Here is a 17,909-nt window from a genome sequence, read left to right on the forward strand (position 1 = left end):
GGTGAAGGAGTTAAGCTGTGCATGGGTTATATTCAGAGTACTGGTTGATGACAGTAAAATGTCAATTCTGTGATAAAGCAGCCTCATTATGTATCAATGCCAAGCTCGGGTGCAAGGCCAACCAATGCCGTTTCAATTTGATTCTGGAGCAACATGTTATGTCGTCCCAAATAAGCCATCAATCATGGAGCATTTCAGTCGAAAGCAAACAGTTGTGTGCGATCAATGTACAACAGGGGTACACCAAATCCCCTGCGAGGTATCTCTGACATTTGTGAACCCAGAGAATCAAAAAGACATAAGTATTTCATTGTAGACACAAGGAACTGAAGATGCTAGTTTACAAAACAGACATAAATTACTGGAGTAACTCAGCGGGTCAAGATCCTTCTTCAGACTAATTGTAGTGGGGGGGGGGGGGGGGAGGGGAAGGGAGGGCAGGAGAAAGTTGAAAAAGGGGTGGGGGCCAGGCTTTGTGGCACCTCTTTTCCAGCTTGCTTCCTCCGATTACAATTAGTTTGAAGAAGGGTCCTGACCCGAAACATCACCTAACCATGTCTCCCAGAGATGGTGACTGACCCACTGAGTTACTTCAGCACTTTGTGTCTTTTAAGCATTTCATTATAACGGACCAGGAAGATGGTACACACATATTTTGAACCAGCACAATGCAGTAGATAAGATTGATAACGTACACAGGGTCCTAAAGTTTGATCAGCGGGTTAGGGCTGAGCTCATTCGGAAGTCAGGACCATTGCAGGGGTTAAACCTTGTCTTTTTGGAGGGCCAGGAGGATTGATTGAGGGGGCTGGGGATGGGGGGAAGAGTGGGTCTGGTCAAGAGGTGAATGGCATGGGGGGGGGGGGGGGGGTGAGGGTTAGGTGAGGCCAAGGACAGGTCTTGCCTTAATGGGGCCCCAATAAGGCATAGAGCTGTGAGGACCTGGATGTCCTGCGAATGTCTGATGATGGGGTAACTCCTTGGATAACTTGTTCTAATTTTCCTGGCCATGCCAACGAGAGCATAAATTAACTTGAAGCATGTCTGACAAATAAATTGCATCAGATGAGCAAAGAGGACAAACATCCTGGCAACCACACAGCTGAATTTCCAGAATGAAGCGAAATAACATGGAAATGGTTGTCCTTGCACTCTGGACTGTGGCAAATACATTATCAGCTGTTGGATGTTCTGTGCAAGGACAGAGACAGGGTCAGATTCAACAGTGTTGTTCTTCTGTGTCACATGACCTAATTTCTAAGCCATTGTCTTCCCATTACAAACATGGCTTTGACACAAGTTCATGTCAGGGAATTAGTAATAAAATCCAAACCCATGCCTGTTATTAAATCACTTTTATTGAATCAAACTGGTCAGGCAGTTTGCTAAATGAAAAGCATTTCATTTTTTGGTTCAGTTTTTTTCAATCGAACATCTTCCATTAATATGATTCTTCCTTCACCAATTGGCGCACAGTTTACTGCTTCTTAGCATGATATTCAATCATTTGCTTGAATAAGATTTTCTTCAGTTGGCAGCATTGACAGTGTGAGATTAAGTTCAGCTAGTTTCACACAACATGGTATAGCCCAGGGAGAAAGAAGGAACTGCAGATGCTGGTTTAAACCGAAGATAGACACAAAAAGCTGGAGTCATTCAACAGGACAGGCAGCATCTCTGGAGAGAAGGAATGGGTGACATTTTGGTCGAGGCCCTTCTTCAGACTGGTTAGGGATAAGGGAAAACGAGAGATATTGATGGTGATGTGGAGAGATAAAGAACAATGAATGAAAGATGCAAAAAAGTAATAATAATAAAGGAAACAGGCCATTGTAAGCTGTTTGTAGGGTGAAAATGAGAAGCTAGTGCAACTTGGGTGGGGGAGGAATAGAGAGAGAGGGAATGCCGGGGCTACCTGAAGTGAGAGAAATCGATTTCATACCACTGGGCTGCAAGCTTTTTAACCTGACTCTGACAATGGAGGAGACCTAGGACAGAAAGGTCTGAGTAGGAATGGAAAGGAGAATTAAAGTGTCCACTAACCAGGAGATCAGGTTGGTTCATGCGGGCTGAGCGAAGGTGTTCATCGAAACAATCGCCCAGTCTGCATTTGATCTTGCCAATGTATGAGTCCACATCATGAACAACGGATGCAGTAGATGAGTTTGGAGGAGGTGCAAGTGAACCTCTGCGAACCTGAAAGGACTATCGGGGTCCCTGGACAGAGTCGAGGAAGGAGATATAGCGACAGGTGTTACATCTTCTGCGGTTACAGACGAAGGTACCTGAGGAGGAGGTTTGGGTGAGAAGGGAAGAGTTAATCAGGGAGTTGCCAAGGGAACGGTCTCTGTGGAAGGTGGAAAGGGGTGGAGATGGGAAAATGTGGCTAGTGGTGGGATCCCGTTGGAGGTGGCGGAAATTTTGGAGGAATATGTGTTGTATGCGACGGCTGTCAGGGTGGGAGGTAAGGACTAGGGGGACTCTGTCTCTGTTGCAATGAGGGGGGGAAACGGCGGAGCTGCAGGGTACCAAGAAGACATGATTGAGGGTCTCATCTATGATTGGAGAGGGGAACCCCTGTTCCCTAAAGAATGAGGACATCTCAGATGTTCTAGTATGGAACACCTCATCTTGGGCTCAGATAAGGCTTAGACGGAGGAATTGGGAGTAGGGGATAGAGTCTTTGCAGGAAGCAGGGAGGGAAGAAGTGTAGACAAGATAGTTGTGGGAGTCAGTGGGTTTGTAATAGACGTCGGTCAATAGTCTATTTCCTGTAATTGAGACTGAGATCAAGGGGGGGGGAGGTGTGGGAGATGGTCCAAATAAATTTGAGTGCAGGATGAAAATTGATGGTGAAGTTGATGGTACATAGAAACATAGAAACATAGAAAATAGGGGCCATTCGCCCCTTCGAGCCAGCATCGCCATTCAATAAGATCATGGTTGATCATCCAAAATCAGTATCCCCTTTCGGCTTTTTCCTTGATTCCTTTGGCCCAAAGAGTTAAAACTAACTCTCCCTTGAAAACATCCTGTGAATTGGCTTCACTACCTTCTGTGGCAGAGAATTCCATAGATTCACAACTCTCTGGGTGAAAAAGTTTTTCCTCATCTCAGTCCTAAATGGCCTATCCCTTATTCTTAAACGGTGACCCCTGGTTCTGGACTCCCCCAACATCGGGAACATTTTTCCTGAATCTCCCCTGTCCAATCCTCTAAGAATTTAATGTATTACTATAGGATCCCCTCTCATTCTTCTAAATTCCAGCGAATACAAGCCCAGTTGACCCATTCTTTCATCATACGTCAGTCCCGCCATTCCAGGAATTAACCTGCTGAACCTACGCTGCACTCCCTCAATAGCAAGAATGTCCTTCCTCAAATTTGGACAGCACACTGCACACAATACTCCAGGTGCGGTCTCACCAGGGCCCGGTACAACTGCAGTAGGACCTCCTTGCTCCTAAACTCCAATCTTCTCGCAATGAAAGCCAACATGCCATTAGCTTTCTTCACTGCATGCTGTACATGCACGCTTACTTTCAGTGACTGATGTACAAGCACACCCAGGTTTCGTTGTACCGCCCCTTCTCCTAATCTGACACTATTCAGATGATAATCTGCCTTCCTGTTCTTGCCATCAAAGTGGATAACCTCACATTTATCCACATTGTACTGCATCTGCCATGCTTCTGCCCACTCACCCAACCTATCCACGTCAACCTGCAGCCTCATAGCATCCTCCTCGCAGCTCACACAGCCACCCAGCTTTGTGTCATCTGCAGATTTAGAGATGTTACATTTAATTCCCTTGTTTGAATCGTTAATAGATATTGTAAACAACTGGGGTCCCAGCACCGAGCCTTGCAGCACCCCACTAGTCACTGCCTGCCATTCTGAAAAGGACCCATTAATTCCTACTCTTTGCTTCCTGTCTGCCAACCAGTTCTCTATCCATGTCAATACTCTATCCCCAATACCATATGTTCTACTTTTGCACACTAATCTCTTGTGTGGGACTTTGTCAAAGGCTTTTTGAAAGTCCAGATACACCACATCCACTGGCTCTCCCTTATCCAGTCTACTCGTTACGCCCTCAAAAAATTCCAGAAGATTAGTCAAGCATGATTTCCCCTTCATAAATCCATGCTGACTTTGACTGATCCCGTCACTGCTTTCCAAATGCGCTGCTATAACATCTTTAATAATCAACTCCAGCATCTTCCCCACTAACGATGTAAGGCTAACTGGTCTATAATTCCCTGTTTTCTCTCTCCCTCCTTTCTTAAAAAGTGGAGTTATATTGGCTACTCTCCAATCCACAGGAACTGATCCAGAGTCGAGAGAATATTAGAAAATGATCACCAATGCATCCACGATTTCTAGGGCCACCTCCTTGAGTACTCTGGGATGCAGACCATCAGGCCCCACAGATTTATCTGCCTTCAGTCCCAACAGTTTGCCTAACACCATTTTCTGACTAATGTGGATTCCCTTCAGTTCCTCCCTCCCACTAGATCCTCGATCCCCTAGTATTTCCGGGAGATTGTTTGCATCTTCCTTAGTGAAGACAGAACCAAAGTACTCGTTTAACTGTTTTGTCATTTCCTTGTTTTCCATTATAAATTCACCTTTCTCTGACTGTAAGGGACCTACATTCGTCTTCACTAATCATTTCCTTTTTACACACCTGTACAAACTTTTACAGTCAGTTTTTATATTCTACGTAAACTTTCTTTCATGCTCATTTTTCCCCCTTTTAATGAACCCCTTTGTCCTCCTCTGTTGAGTTCTAACTTTCTCCCAGTCCTCTGGTTTGCCGCTTCTGGCCAATTTATTTGCCTCTTCCTTGGCTTTATCACTGTCCTTGACTTCCCTCGTCAGCCACGGTTGAGCGCCTTCCCAGTTTTATTTTTTCACCAGACAGGGATGAACAATTTCTGGAGTTCATCCATGCGGTCTTTAAATGTTCACCATTGTATCTCTACTGTCAACCCTTTAAGTACAATTTGCCAGTCTATCCCAGCCAATTCCTGTCTCATGTCTTCAAAGTCTCCTTTATTAAAGTTCAGGACCCTAGTCTCTGAATTAACCGTGTCACTCTCCATCCGAATGCAGAATTCCATCATATTATGGTCACTGTTGCCCGAGGGGCCTTGCACAACAAGATTGTACAGCCCAAGATGGTTTGCCTTTTATTTCAATCTTGAGGGACATCTGCTTAAGCTGCGTATAACTGTGAGCTGTATGTTTTTATTAGTTGTGAAATGAAAGCGAGATTATAAGGTTGACCAGGCGGATAGCTTTCTATTTATTTACAAGATGGTGCGGCTGAATCGACAGCGAATGCTAGATTTGCAAATAAGCAAACTGTGTTGAGTATAGCTGGGAGCTGTTGTAAATGTTCTGAATTCCTGGGATGCAGCTGTGCCAGTATTTTCTAGCTTTCTGTATGTCAATGAGGCATGGGCACTGTGATTTGTTGCAGAGCACAGTTATTCTGGCAGATATCCCAGTAACCGTGGGAATGTGCCAGCATCTGATTCGGAATGTCTTTTCTTAAACTCCGTGATAATTGCAACTAATTGTTTCAATTAGATCACATGAACAAACCATCATTGGATACTTTGTGGTAGAATGATACCATTTTGAAGATGGCCAGCTTTTACTCAGAAATTATTGACTGAATCTAATTCCTAAAAATGCGTGGATTACAATCATACCAGATGTTAAATTGCAAAATATTTATCACGGGAACCAAAATCACTTTGATCTTCCACTCTACTGTGCACATGATGTGCACTATTTATGTCTCTCCTTATTTCAATAAAGGGAACTGGTGCTCAAAACCCTTCCTACTGAGCAAATTCAACTGCTTTGTAAACCACCCATCATGGCCTCCAAGATACTTAATGCAATGAGGGCATAACAGGCCATCAAATATACTTGTATAATGTTTTAAAAAAAACATTGTCAAAATTCTTGTTACATATAGGCACAGAGATTTTCTTGGCTATCTTTGGCAGATCTCTGTGAGAGGCTGTTTCTGCCTATCCAGGTACTCTTTATTGTCTTCCAATCCCACAAGATAAAGCATGCTAGTATTACGGTAAACCATACCAATTTATGCAGTATATATAGCTCTTATAGATTAATGTTGAAATAATTTTTGAAACAATCATATGCCAAACAGTATATGGTGCGTGTTACGGCCACTAAATTCAGTTAATATTAACGTATCGGACTGAAGTCGGGGTAGATGGGACTAAATACATTGAGACCAATTGGTTGCAATTGTGCCACGTGGACAGTGAGCACACTTTTCTGAGTGATATATTCCATTTGTACTGGAGCTTAATGAAAACCTACAGAAAACCCAGTAACCAGACCTCAACCCACAATGAATTGAAGAATTAGTTCTGGAGTGGAAATGGCACACAGCCAAATTTAATGATGAAGCAGGTTTTATCACAGTATTAAAATTTAATTATAACTGAATGCAAATAGCCACACTTGGATATTTCCTTTTAATTCATGCTGAGGGAGGGTTGCAGAAAAACTGTTCTGTGCTGATATAAAATCAATATTTAAAAAACTCCTATTTTTAATTAAATAAACAGATATGAAAGATAGTTAAGATTTCTAATTCATGTTATTTTGTCAATTCATCCCTCGGAAGGTGTTTTTGAAGGATATGTCATCATCTACTTGTATAGAAGAGCAGACTTTATTGTCCATGTGCTCTCCTTAATGTTTTTGTTCTAATTTGAACTAACATTTTGCATTCAGATGTAATGTTTGTAATTATCGCTTTTAATACATGTCTTTCAAGTAACAACAATAATGGTATTCTGTCTGGAAGAGCAAGAGTCAAGTTGGCTGCTTTGGCAGGTGTGGTTACAACCAAGATGGATGACCTTGCCAAAAATCCAATCCTGTAGGTGCAAAGACAATTGTCATTGTAGGTATCAGCTCACTCAGATACAGTGGCACCGTGGTGGAGCCTCATGAAAACTCAGGTCCAACCCACTCCAGTACTGCTGGCGATTATCATTGTAAGACAAGAAAAGCTGGAGTAACTCAGCGGGACAGGCAGCATCTCTGGAGAGAAGGAATGGGTGACGTTTTGGGTCGAGACCTTTCTTCAGAGTAGTCAGGGAAAAGGGAAACTAGAGATATAGACGATGTTTAGAGATAAAGAACAATAAATGAAAGATATGCAAAAAAGTAACAATTATAAAGGAAACAGGCCACTATTAGTTGGGTGTTGGTTGAAAATGAGAAGCTGGAGCGACTTGGGTGGGGGAGGGATAGAGAGAGAGGGAATGCTGGGGTTATTTGAAGTTAGAGAAATCAATATTCATACCACTGGGCTGCAAGCTGTCCAAGCAAAATATGAGATGCTGTTCCTCCAATTTGCATTTAGCCTCACTCTGAAAATGGAGACCTAGGACAGAAAGGTCAGTGTGTGAATGGGAAGGAGAATTAAATTGTTTAGTGACCGATCCATGAGTGTCATTGAATCCCTGGCTTTGATCTCTTGTTTGACTGACTCATTGTAAATCACTGTGAAGAGCATCAATAGCATTGTATGTTACCAGAACGAGCAACAGAGGGAGATGGGAGTTCATACAAATGTGCTGGAGGTACTCAACTGGTCAGGCAGCAGAGAAACAGAGAGAAACCTTCTGGTCAGTGATCTTTCATTGGAAGTAGAGAAATGAGAAGACAAGGGTGTTTTCAGAAGGATGGAGAACATTAAGCAGATGATTATGAATATGGAGATCAAGGGAATACAGACAATACAACTGCTGTTTGAGCCATCAAAGGGAGGATAGTGAAAGTGCGTTAATCATAACTGTTTGAAGAGGTGTAAATCAAGGGAGATGAGTGAGAACAGAAGGGAGAAAGACAAACAGGCTGGAACTGTGATTTCGAACAAGGCAATTGTTGCAAGTCTAATATAAAGAGAGATGCTGGAAATAATCAGCAGATCAGGCAGCATCTGTGGAGTTGATTTTTCAGTTCTGACATGAAGAGAAAAGACTGGTTATCCAAAATTGTTGAATTTAACCAAGGGTTAAGAGGGGTACAGCATTCACAGATGGAATAGGAGGTGCTGTTCCTCAAACCTGCATTGGGCTTCACTTGTACAATGTGAGGAGCCACAGCAGGAGTGGAATGGAGAGTTCAGAACAGGCCTTCTGCAATCCAATCACCCATGGTGGTGCTCCTTATTGGAGAAGTGAGAGAAAATTGGCTTGTTTTTCAGAGCTTATGTTGTTCAGCAAGGATACAAGGGATAGATTGAAAAGATTAATCACAGACATTTTTGAGACAGCTTTAATAGAAGATTCAAGGTTACATATTTTTAATTTGGTTAGTTTAGGGAAGCAACCTGGAAATAGGCCCTTTGATCCACTGAATCCACACCCACGATCGATCACCTGTACACTAGTTCTACATTATCCCATTTTCACATCCTACACAACAGGAGGAATTTACAGAAGCCAATTAAACCTACAAACTAGCACATGTTTGGAATGAGGGAGGAAACCGAAGCACACGGAGGAAACCCACGTGGTCACAGAGAGAACCTGCAAACTCTGCACAGACAGCACCTGTTGTCATAGACAATAGTCAATAGACAATAGGTGCAGGAGTAGGCCATTCGGCCCTTCGAGCCAGCACCGCCATTCAATGTGATCATGGCTGATCATTCGCAATCAGTTCCCCGTTCCTGCCTTCTCCCCATACCCCCTGACTCCAGACAATTGGCCTCCACTGCCTTCTGAGGCAGAGAATTCCACAGATTCACAATTCTCTGACTGAAAAGGTTTTTCCTCATCTCCATTCTAAATGGCCTACCCCTTATTCTTAAACTGTGGCCCCTTGTTGTGGACTCCCCCAACATTGGGAACATGTTTCCTGCCTTTAACGTGTCCAACCCCTTAATAATCTTTTTCCCCTCACAAAGCAGCCTAGAGGGGCAATAATATTGCAAAGCTTGCAGTCCTGTTGACTTAGATCAAAAGTAGCTCCTTGAAAAACTGTTAAGCTGAGGCTTTTGGACAAAAGATTTATTCAATTAGGTCAGTCAAGAATTTGTCTGGCCCTCGTTGACCTTCACTCATCTGGGGAATAATCCTGGAAGTGAAAGAAGCTTTTCTGTGAAGCGAGCAGCATTAAAATGAATTCCTTACTTTTCTCTGTCGACAAGAGTATCCAACTTTTATTGAAGCCAAACAAAATATCCATTACTGGAATTTCCCTTGCAGGTGGGAATCAGAAGAATTCATTGTGGCCTCCTCCTTCACGTCCACCAGCTGCATGTCTAAGGACTTTACCAAATACAGCATTGTAGCAATAAAACTGGTTGTAAAGGCATCCAAAGACACAATGGACCAGCACATAGCAATATATTTTCAGTGACTAAAAAAAAATCACTCCTTTAGCAGGAAATTTCACATTGGACATTTTGGTGCTGGATAAACATTACGAATTGTACAGGTATAAACTATAACACTGTTATTTCCACAGGGAAGAGCATGATTCAGAAGGTTAGAGCACCACCCTTTAACCTCAGGGCATTTGATTTAAATCTAACTCAGACGAATGGATAAATGTCAGTTCTTAATGTAATTTAATTTAAATCCAACTCAGCCAAATGGATAAAAACCAATTCTTAATGCAAGCTGGAAGGATTCTCGATCAGTGGGACCTAGCAGTCTGAATCCAATCATTTATAGACCCGAGTACCGCAAACTGACCAAACATAGCATTAATGGGCATTGAACTAGCTTACTTGGTCAAATCCACCACAAGAACTTAAGATGTGGGAAATACAAACGTGACACTAGTACAGCTGGGGTGCTAAGGTTAAGGGGGGCATCTGAGATGAGGATTTCTTGGCTTCACATCATAGCCAGACTGACCTGGTGCTCTAGTAACTTAAGCTGAAAATAGGAAAGGTGGTGCTCTGGTGACATTAATATCTCATCTTTCTCCAAATGTAAATTTAGTTTATATTAGTTCAATTTAGTTTACAGCGTGGAAATAGGTCCTTCGACCCACTGAGTCCGTGCCGACCAGCAATCCCCGAACATTAACACTAACCTCCACACATTATAGACAATTGACACTTATACCAGGCCAATCAACCTGCAAACCTGTCTGTCTTTGGAGTGTGTTGGAGGAAACTGGAGATCCCCAAAAAACCCCATGCAGATTATGGGAGAACGTACAAACTCCGAACAGACAAGCCCCCATTTGTCAGCATCAAACCCAGGTCTCTGGCGCTATAAGGCAGCAACTCTACTGCCGTCCATAAATTATTTCCGCTCCTCTCACCAACAAAAAATTATTTCCAGTGGAAACTTAATGAGCTGTGTCTTAACATGCAGCAAACGTATTTTGACAAATGCATGCCCTAACTTTAAGTAAAGTATTGTGATGCAAAATGAAATGATTCTGTCACAAAAGTGTATGCACTATTGATACCAATCAGAATCATCGAGGGGAGAAAGAACAACAAAGAGAAGGCAGCCATCGACAATGTGGCTTTACATCTGAGCTATGTGTTGCGGTTAAAGAAAACCCATTACATTTCAATTTTAGTATCTCTTGGAAAATGACCAACAGTATTTTACAGTTCAGTGACGATATCCAAGAATAACTATTAAGTTATGCAGTGATTTTATTTCTTGGGAAGCATTCCTTTGATTCAATCATCTTTGAATTAATATTAAAACATAAATACTTTGTGAAACAATTTAAAGCACCGTGTTATTTGGTCTGTTCCTGTTTTATATTCCTGGCAGCTGTCAAAGAGCAGCACTACGCCTTGTGGCAAGATGCAAACAAATTTATGGGTTTACAGCGTTTTGTAAACACTGCTGCTCATTAGTATGTATTGTGATTTCTTGCTCATTTGCATACTTTCCCCACAGAATGTAAAACCTTATTTCAGTGGGATCATCGGAGACTTGGAATGGCTCCGACTTTCAGGTTTGAATGTACCCCAGGGTAGTGAACAGCCTGAGTAGCTTTATCAACAGAGATCAGCCTGTCTGTCAGTTTACCCCAAATGAGTTATGCTCCTCGAAGCACACCATTCCAAAATATTTTCTTTTCTTCTGGTCCATGGATTAATCGGCAATCAATTCCGTCTGTATGATTATTCATTCTCTGGCGCACTTGATAACTGCAGTGTGATCGCCCTGGTGTGTTTTGTGAAACAGTTTCTTTAATTTTTTTTTCAGTTTTGGCTGCTGTTTTCAGTTTGTCACACAATGTGAAAATAACACAACATACAAGCACCAAAGTAAACGTTGACTTATTTCTCTTCTCCTCAGGCGGCACATGCCAAAGCAGTGCACTTCCTGCCTTAATGCGGCCGCCAATTCCAGCCATGCAGCCGTCCTTGGATGTCAAACCATTTCTTCCATTCCCGCTGGACACTGCTGCTGCCGTCAGCCTTTTCCCCAATTTTAATGCGGTAAGTTCTTTGTCTCTATTCTCTGTTATTGGTCATGGGCAAACTTTATGGGGCTAGCGGATGAGAGGCATGAACATATGCCAGATCATACTTGGTATTTAAGAAGAAGAAAGAGACGGCAGGATTGCAAGATGAGTCTTTGAGAAACTGTCCGTTATAAAGAAGTTAATGTTCTCAATGTTTTTAATTGGTCATGACACCATATCTTATGTTGTCTGAATGTAAACTGCATTAGGTGCAACTGATGTCGCTGCTAAGCCTTCTGGCAGTAATTTGTAGGTTTTATTACATCATAAATAACCTTCCACTTCCTACAGGAAACATTTTTTGCTGTATAGTTTGTTGACTTTTTCTGAAACACTTTCTCAAAAGAGTAAATTACTTAGAAATCTCTGAAATCTTTGTAACGCAACAGTGGTATCTTACACTTTGACTCACCGAGTGCTAAATATCACTTCACAGCTTGTAAAATCTACATGTGTTACAACTGTGAGACAAACCTTTTGTGGCATTTAATCCAAAGAATTCCAGGTCGGGTTTAAAGCCAGAAACAACATTCTCAATACATCTACATATTATTTATCAGTGGTGATAATAGTTCCAATCCTGCTTAAGATACACCATCAACTCATACATTAAACCCAATATCCTAAATCTCTTGATATAAGTAATGTGGAGACCATCTGCTCTCACAGTCATAAACAAATGAAGTGAACAACAGCTTCTGGTGTGGACACATGGGGAGCTAAACAAGGAAATCAAAAGTCTGTTGGTCAGAATTCCTCCCTCTGGAATTTTCATTGTAACAGAACCTCTTACAGCAACTTGGTAATAAGACACAGGAAGAGTGTTAGTTTGCTGTCCTTATGTGATATGGCAGTGAAAGGTGCAACTAAAGGTCAGGATGTGTTCAATACTGTGCTGGTACATTTTTGAAATTATTAGTGTCATTGTTGATGAATAACCTGCCTGACACAGAACATCAATAGATGTGGAGATCCATACCTTCAGAAGTTAATTATTATTGAAGATGTTAACAAAAAACTCTTTGCAGTTTCTTAAAACACTTTTTTTCTGGGGGGTTTTCTACTTAGTACCACCATCCATCCATGCACTTTTAATTAATGTATGGGTTGGCTATGAATTAACTATCCAAATGTTTTTTCTTGGTTTAGACGTTGTGCTGCACATTAATCTCAAAATAAAGGAGGAACTTGCATTTATAAAAGTTCTTTAAATATATCCAAAACACGTTTCTGCCAATTAAAACACTTTTGAAGTACAGTCACTGCTGTAATGCAGGAAACCTAAAGCCAATTTGGATGCAGCCGACTTCCAGAAAGAACAACGGGGCAATGACCAAATGATTTGAAGTATCACTAATGGTCAGGGTAGCAGGGAGAATATGTAGATGTGAGGCTGCAGATGCTGGAATGTTGAGCAAAAAGCCAAGTGCTGGAGGAACTCAGAGGGCCCAGCAGCGTCTGTGAGGCGAATAGACCAAATGCTGTTTGACCCGCCGAGTTCCTCCAGCACTTTGTATTTTTTGCACAGTGTGACGTGTGTGCTTCTCAAAATGAATGATATGGGGCCTGCTATAATTCCACTTTTAACTTCTCATTCATAAAACAGTGCACTGAAAAGTCAGCCCAGAACCTATAACCTTCTGTCTTAAGTGAGGCAAATGGGTTGCAGCTTAAAAACTTTCCGGTCAAGAAGGTAAACACTCCCTGCCCTGATTATAGAAGTTCAGATGGTCCGGTGAAACCATTGTGTCCAAAGAACTTCCTAATTACAGCAGGTTCCTGGATAAAACCCCACTCGGTTAATGCACAGGTGTCTGTACAGTGAGAAGTTGTCACAAAATCTGGATCATCGTGAGTTAAGGTTTAGGAAGGAACTTTTTCCTCGTCCAGACATCTCTCCAGACTCGCACACACAGAATCAATCTGAAGAAGTCTCGACCTGAAACGTCACCCATTCCTTCTCTCCAGCGATGCTGCCTGTCCCGCTGAGTTACTCTAGCTTTTTGTGTCTATCGTGAGACGGTTTGTCGCATTGCTCCTTGCAATCCATCCAAACATGTCTTAATCTTGCCCTAATGCTTATGTAGACTACTACCAAGGTTACAAAGCAAAGAGATTTGTCATTCATGTCAGTGCTTAGGTTGCAATGTCAATCTGGATTAGAGCTGACCGAAGGCAGCAAAGCATCACTGTGTCAGACTACTTTGGATGAGGTAGTCTCAGTGCGATTCATGTTGAGATCTCACACAGTGCAGTACCAGTGCACTGTCAAACCAATAGTTGTAGGAAAGTAACTGTTCCAGAACTTGGTGGTGTGGGACGTTAGCATCAGTCACTAGCACAGAGGTCCATTGACAGGCTGGACTGCAGTGTGAATCATCACTTTCGCACAGTGAAGGGGAAAATTCTGCAAAAGATTAATGGAGACATTTCCACATCTATTTTTGGGACAGCACTCCAGTTTTCCAGTGAGCTGTCTATAAACTTGATAAATGTAAAGCAGACTCTTTATATTTATCAAATTTTCAGACAGTTCTCTGGAAAGCTAGAGTGCTGTCCCAAAAAAGTTTATGTATTTCAAAAAAAGTGTTCTTTTCTTTCCAGTTCCTGTTGTGCCTTATTTTGTGCGAATTTTAATCATTAAGGGTTTTCAAAAGAATAAATTGGGAGAGGAGTGTAACTTTGTGAGTGCAGTTGTGATCAAGCTGTTTAGCGATGTGTGGGCAAGGAACTTAGTTTCCCGGTTTTTCCCAATTTAAGAAACCCAGAAACTAACATTATTCTGAGCTACAGTTCAGTTAGACTTCTTTGACTTGATAGATTGAGAGTTAACGTTAGTCTCCAGAAACTTGAGCACAGAATCTGTACTGAAGCTCCAGTGTTGAAGGCACAATTATTTAGTAGTGACAATTATTTTAGGAGGTCTTACCTTGAGTTCCAGCCTTTTATGTTACAAGATGTCACATAAAAGGCTGGAACTCAAGGTAAGAGCTCAATGGGACAGACAGCAGCTGCAGTCTCTGAGCTTAACATGCATTGTAGATTGTTTATCATACAGTAGGCAGAGGGTTAGAATAAAGGGGCCCATCTTCAGATTGGAAAGACAAACGAAGCGCCTGAAGAATAGTCCTTAGCCCTCAATTATTTACTATTTATGACAACGACCAGGAGGAATGGCAGAATATAAGGTTTGCTTTGATAACCCAAACACAGGTGGGAGGGCTTACTGAGATACCGATATTTGAATTCTGCAGCAGTCTCGAGATTGGTTGAATAACTTGGCAAATGGAATTTTATGCAGTAACGTGTGAGATCATGCATTTCAGTAGGAAGACTGGTTATTAACAATGCACATGAGCACCAAGGGATCTAGGTGTTCTTGTGCATGACTACAAAACGTTTGTATTCTGGTACAGCAAGTAATTAAGAAAGCAAATGGTTCTTTATTACTAAGGGTTTGGACTTATAAAAGGTTTTGTCACAATTGAGCAACTTGTTGGTGAGGCCACACAGGCCACCATGTACAGATTTGGTCCCCAATTTAAGGAAGTATATACAAGCAATGGAGGGCATTCAGAAGAGATTCCCAGGTTTAATTCTTGGTATAAGAATGTTGTCCTCTCACAAATGTAGACCTGTATTCATTGGAATTCAGAAGAATGAAAAGTAATCTTAAAAGGATGCAGAAAAGATTTACAAGGGTGTTAATAGGATTTAAAGATCCTGAGTTATCGGGAGAGGTTGAGTAGGCTGGGACCTCTTTCATTGGAGCGTAGGAGTCTGAGGGTTGATCTTATAGTAGTGTAGAAAACCATGAGGGGATGCGATAGGTTGAATGCAGAAGCTTTTTCCCAGGGTAGGGGAATTGGCAGAAATTTAAGGTGAGAGGGGAAATAGTTAATATGAACCTATGGTGCAACTTTTGCACACAGAGGTGGTGGGTTTATGGAAGGACCTGCCAAAGAAAGTAGTCGGGACATATACAATAACAACATTTAAAATACATTTGGACAGTGTAGATCAGTGCATGTTCCTTTAACATAGTGACCTCACCACTACTAACCACTCCCCATTGTCTCTGGTATAATTGTAACTTCCCCACCTCCAGCTCGCTCTCTAGTGCCAGTGATGACCACGGACAGCTAGGGCATAATGTATGTGTAGTGTCATTAATAAACTTATATAGTAAAAGACTCTGCCTACGAGTGGCATCCTTTTACATGGTGTCAGATCGGTAGACTTGCGTCTCCTGTTTATCGGTTTTTTAGTTTATCATTTGTTTCTCCCAATTGTGTCCCCTCCTTCCACTTTGCCATGTCTTCCTCGTGTCGTCGTCCGGACACGCTCGTTTTCGATGAGGACATAGTGCACCGCTGGACTGTCTTCCAGCGGGACTACGAACACTATATAGCGATTGCCTATCCTGATGCAACTGCTGCGATAAAAGCTCACCTGCTCCTCAACCTGGCTGGTCCGGAGGCAATGGAACGCTATGCGTCGTTCCAATTCGTCCCTCCGGAGGACCGCAACGACCCGGTATGTCTCATGGCTAAGTTCACTGCCCTGTGCGATATACCCACCAATAACATTATCGAACGTTTCAAATTTTTCTCGCGGCGTCAGACTCCAGGGGAGCACGTTGACGCCTTCATTGCATCTTTACGACATATGGCTCGGCGGTGCCGCCTTCAAACGATTACACCCGACGAGATGATCAGGGACGTCCTGGTCAACGGTCTCCTAAACTCTAAGCTGCGGGATGAGCTCCTGATGAAGCCTGACCTGTCGCTGACGGACGCCATACATGCCGCACGCATGGCCTCTGCTGTTGGCTCAGTATCTCGGCCGGCGCCCCAGGACATAAATTTCACCGGCCGCCGGCGATTGAATGACCCGCAGACCCGGGTCGCCCCCTCCGCGCCCGCTATGGTCACCCCTCGCAGATGCCCAAACTGCAACTTCTCGTCACACAGGTATAACGTTTGCCCAGCGCAGGGCAAAACTTGTAATTCCTGCGGGAAGCAGAACCATTTTTCTGCAGCTTGTCGTTCTCGTGGGAGACCTGTCCCTGCTCCTAGAGGGAGTCTAAACAACCTTGCCAACGATGATAGCGAAACCGGTTCCCGGAACCAACATGAGGTACTCCATGGCTCAGATACAACTTCCTCCCATGGAGACTCTCTGGTGTTTTCGCTCTTGGGAGCACCTGCATTGATAACGGATCCATCCGTGCATGTTACAGTCAATGGACACTCCTTCCCTGCCAAGGTCGATACTGGGGCGTTTGCAAATGTTATGTCTGTGCGCCTCTTCGAGCAGATAAGTTCGGGGGAGAGGGTTACTCCTGACAACTCCCGCCTCCATGCCTATGGGGGAGGCGTTCTGATTGCCGTGGGAAAGGCAACGGTTATCTGTACTGTTCTGGAGACCTCTCGGCCCCTCACGTTCCTCCTGCTAGCATCTGAAAACGTCACCCTGCTGGGCGCCCGTGCATGCCAGGACTTTGGTTTGGTCTCATTTCACCGCGACATCCACCTGGTGCAGGCCCCCATGGACCCCCTGATCGAGTACCCTGACCGATTTGATGACGTCCTGGGGAAGCTGCCCTGTGCCTACAAGATCGTTGTGGACCCGGGGGTCGACCCAGTGGTCAGACCGGCCCACCGTGTGTCTTTTGCCATGAAGGGCCGCGTGGAGTCCACACTACGTGGCATGGTGGACATGGGCATCCTCAAGGAGGTGAGTGCCCCCACCCAGTGGGTCTCCACCATGGTGGTCGCTGCCAAGAAGGACGCGAGCGAGATCAGGATCTGCATCAACCCCAAGGACCTGAACCTGGCTATTAAACGCCCGCACTACCCCATGCGGACGGTGGAGGACGTCGCGGCACAGGTCGGTCCAGCCACGGTTTTCTCGGTCGTGGATGCCAAGAGCTCCTTTTGGCAGATACCGCTGGATGCACGTTCCTCCTTCCTGACCACCTTCAGCACACCGTTCGGCAGGTTCCGTTTCCTCCGCATGCCTTTTGGGATCAACTCGGCAAGCGAGGTTTTTCAGCGTACGATGGAGCAGCTGTTTGCTGGGTTGCCGTGCGCCATCATCGTGGATGACATCTTGGTGTACGGGAGGGACGTCGCTGAGCATGACCGACACCTCCGCCAGGTCCTGGACAAGGCTCGTGAGATCAACCTCAAGCTTAATCGAAGGAAGTGTCGGTTCCGCGTTGAGGAAGTCACCTACGTCGGCCACGTTTTCACGGCGGGTGGCCTGAAGCCAGACCCCGCGAAGACGGCGGCGATCACCGAAATGCCCGCTCCCACTGACGTGCCCGGCCTGCAGCGCTTCCTGGGCATGGTCAACTACTTGGGTAAGTTCATACCCGACCT

The 17,909-nt window shown here is 43.7% G+C and overlaps 1 protein-coding gene across 6 annotated transcripts in view; it reads left to right on the forward strand.

Annotated features, from left to right (window-relative positions):
- Nucleotides 1-17,909, forward strand: part of LOC144605749 (zinc finger protein 385D-like) — a 435,063-nt gene that overhangs the window by 213,328 nt on the left and 203,826 nt on the right. For 5 of the 6 annotated variants that reach the window (XM_078421277.1, XM_078421325.1, XM_078421269.1 and 2 more), the window contains exon 2: nt 11,355-11,497. In XM_078421277.1, the coding sequence (XP_078277403.1) occupies nt 11,355-11,497 (143 nt within the window). Of the gene's footprint in view, nt 1-11,115; nt 11,223-11,354; nt 11,498-17,909 lie in introns of those variants that run through there. The other variant, XM_078421285.1, reaches the window with a different exon arrangement.

This window comes from Rhinoraja longicauda, chromosome 2 (assembly GCF_053455715.1).
Source record: "Rhinoraja longicauda isolate Sanriku21f chromosome 2, sRhiLon1.1, whole genome shotgun sequence".
NCBI lineage: Eukaryota > Metazoa > Chordata > Chondrichthyes > Rajiformes > Arhynchobatidae > Rhinoraja > Rhinoraja longicauda.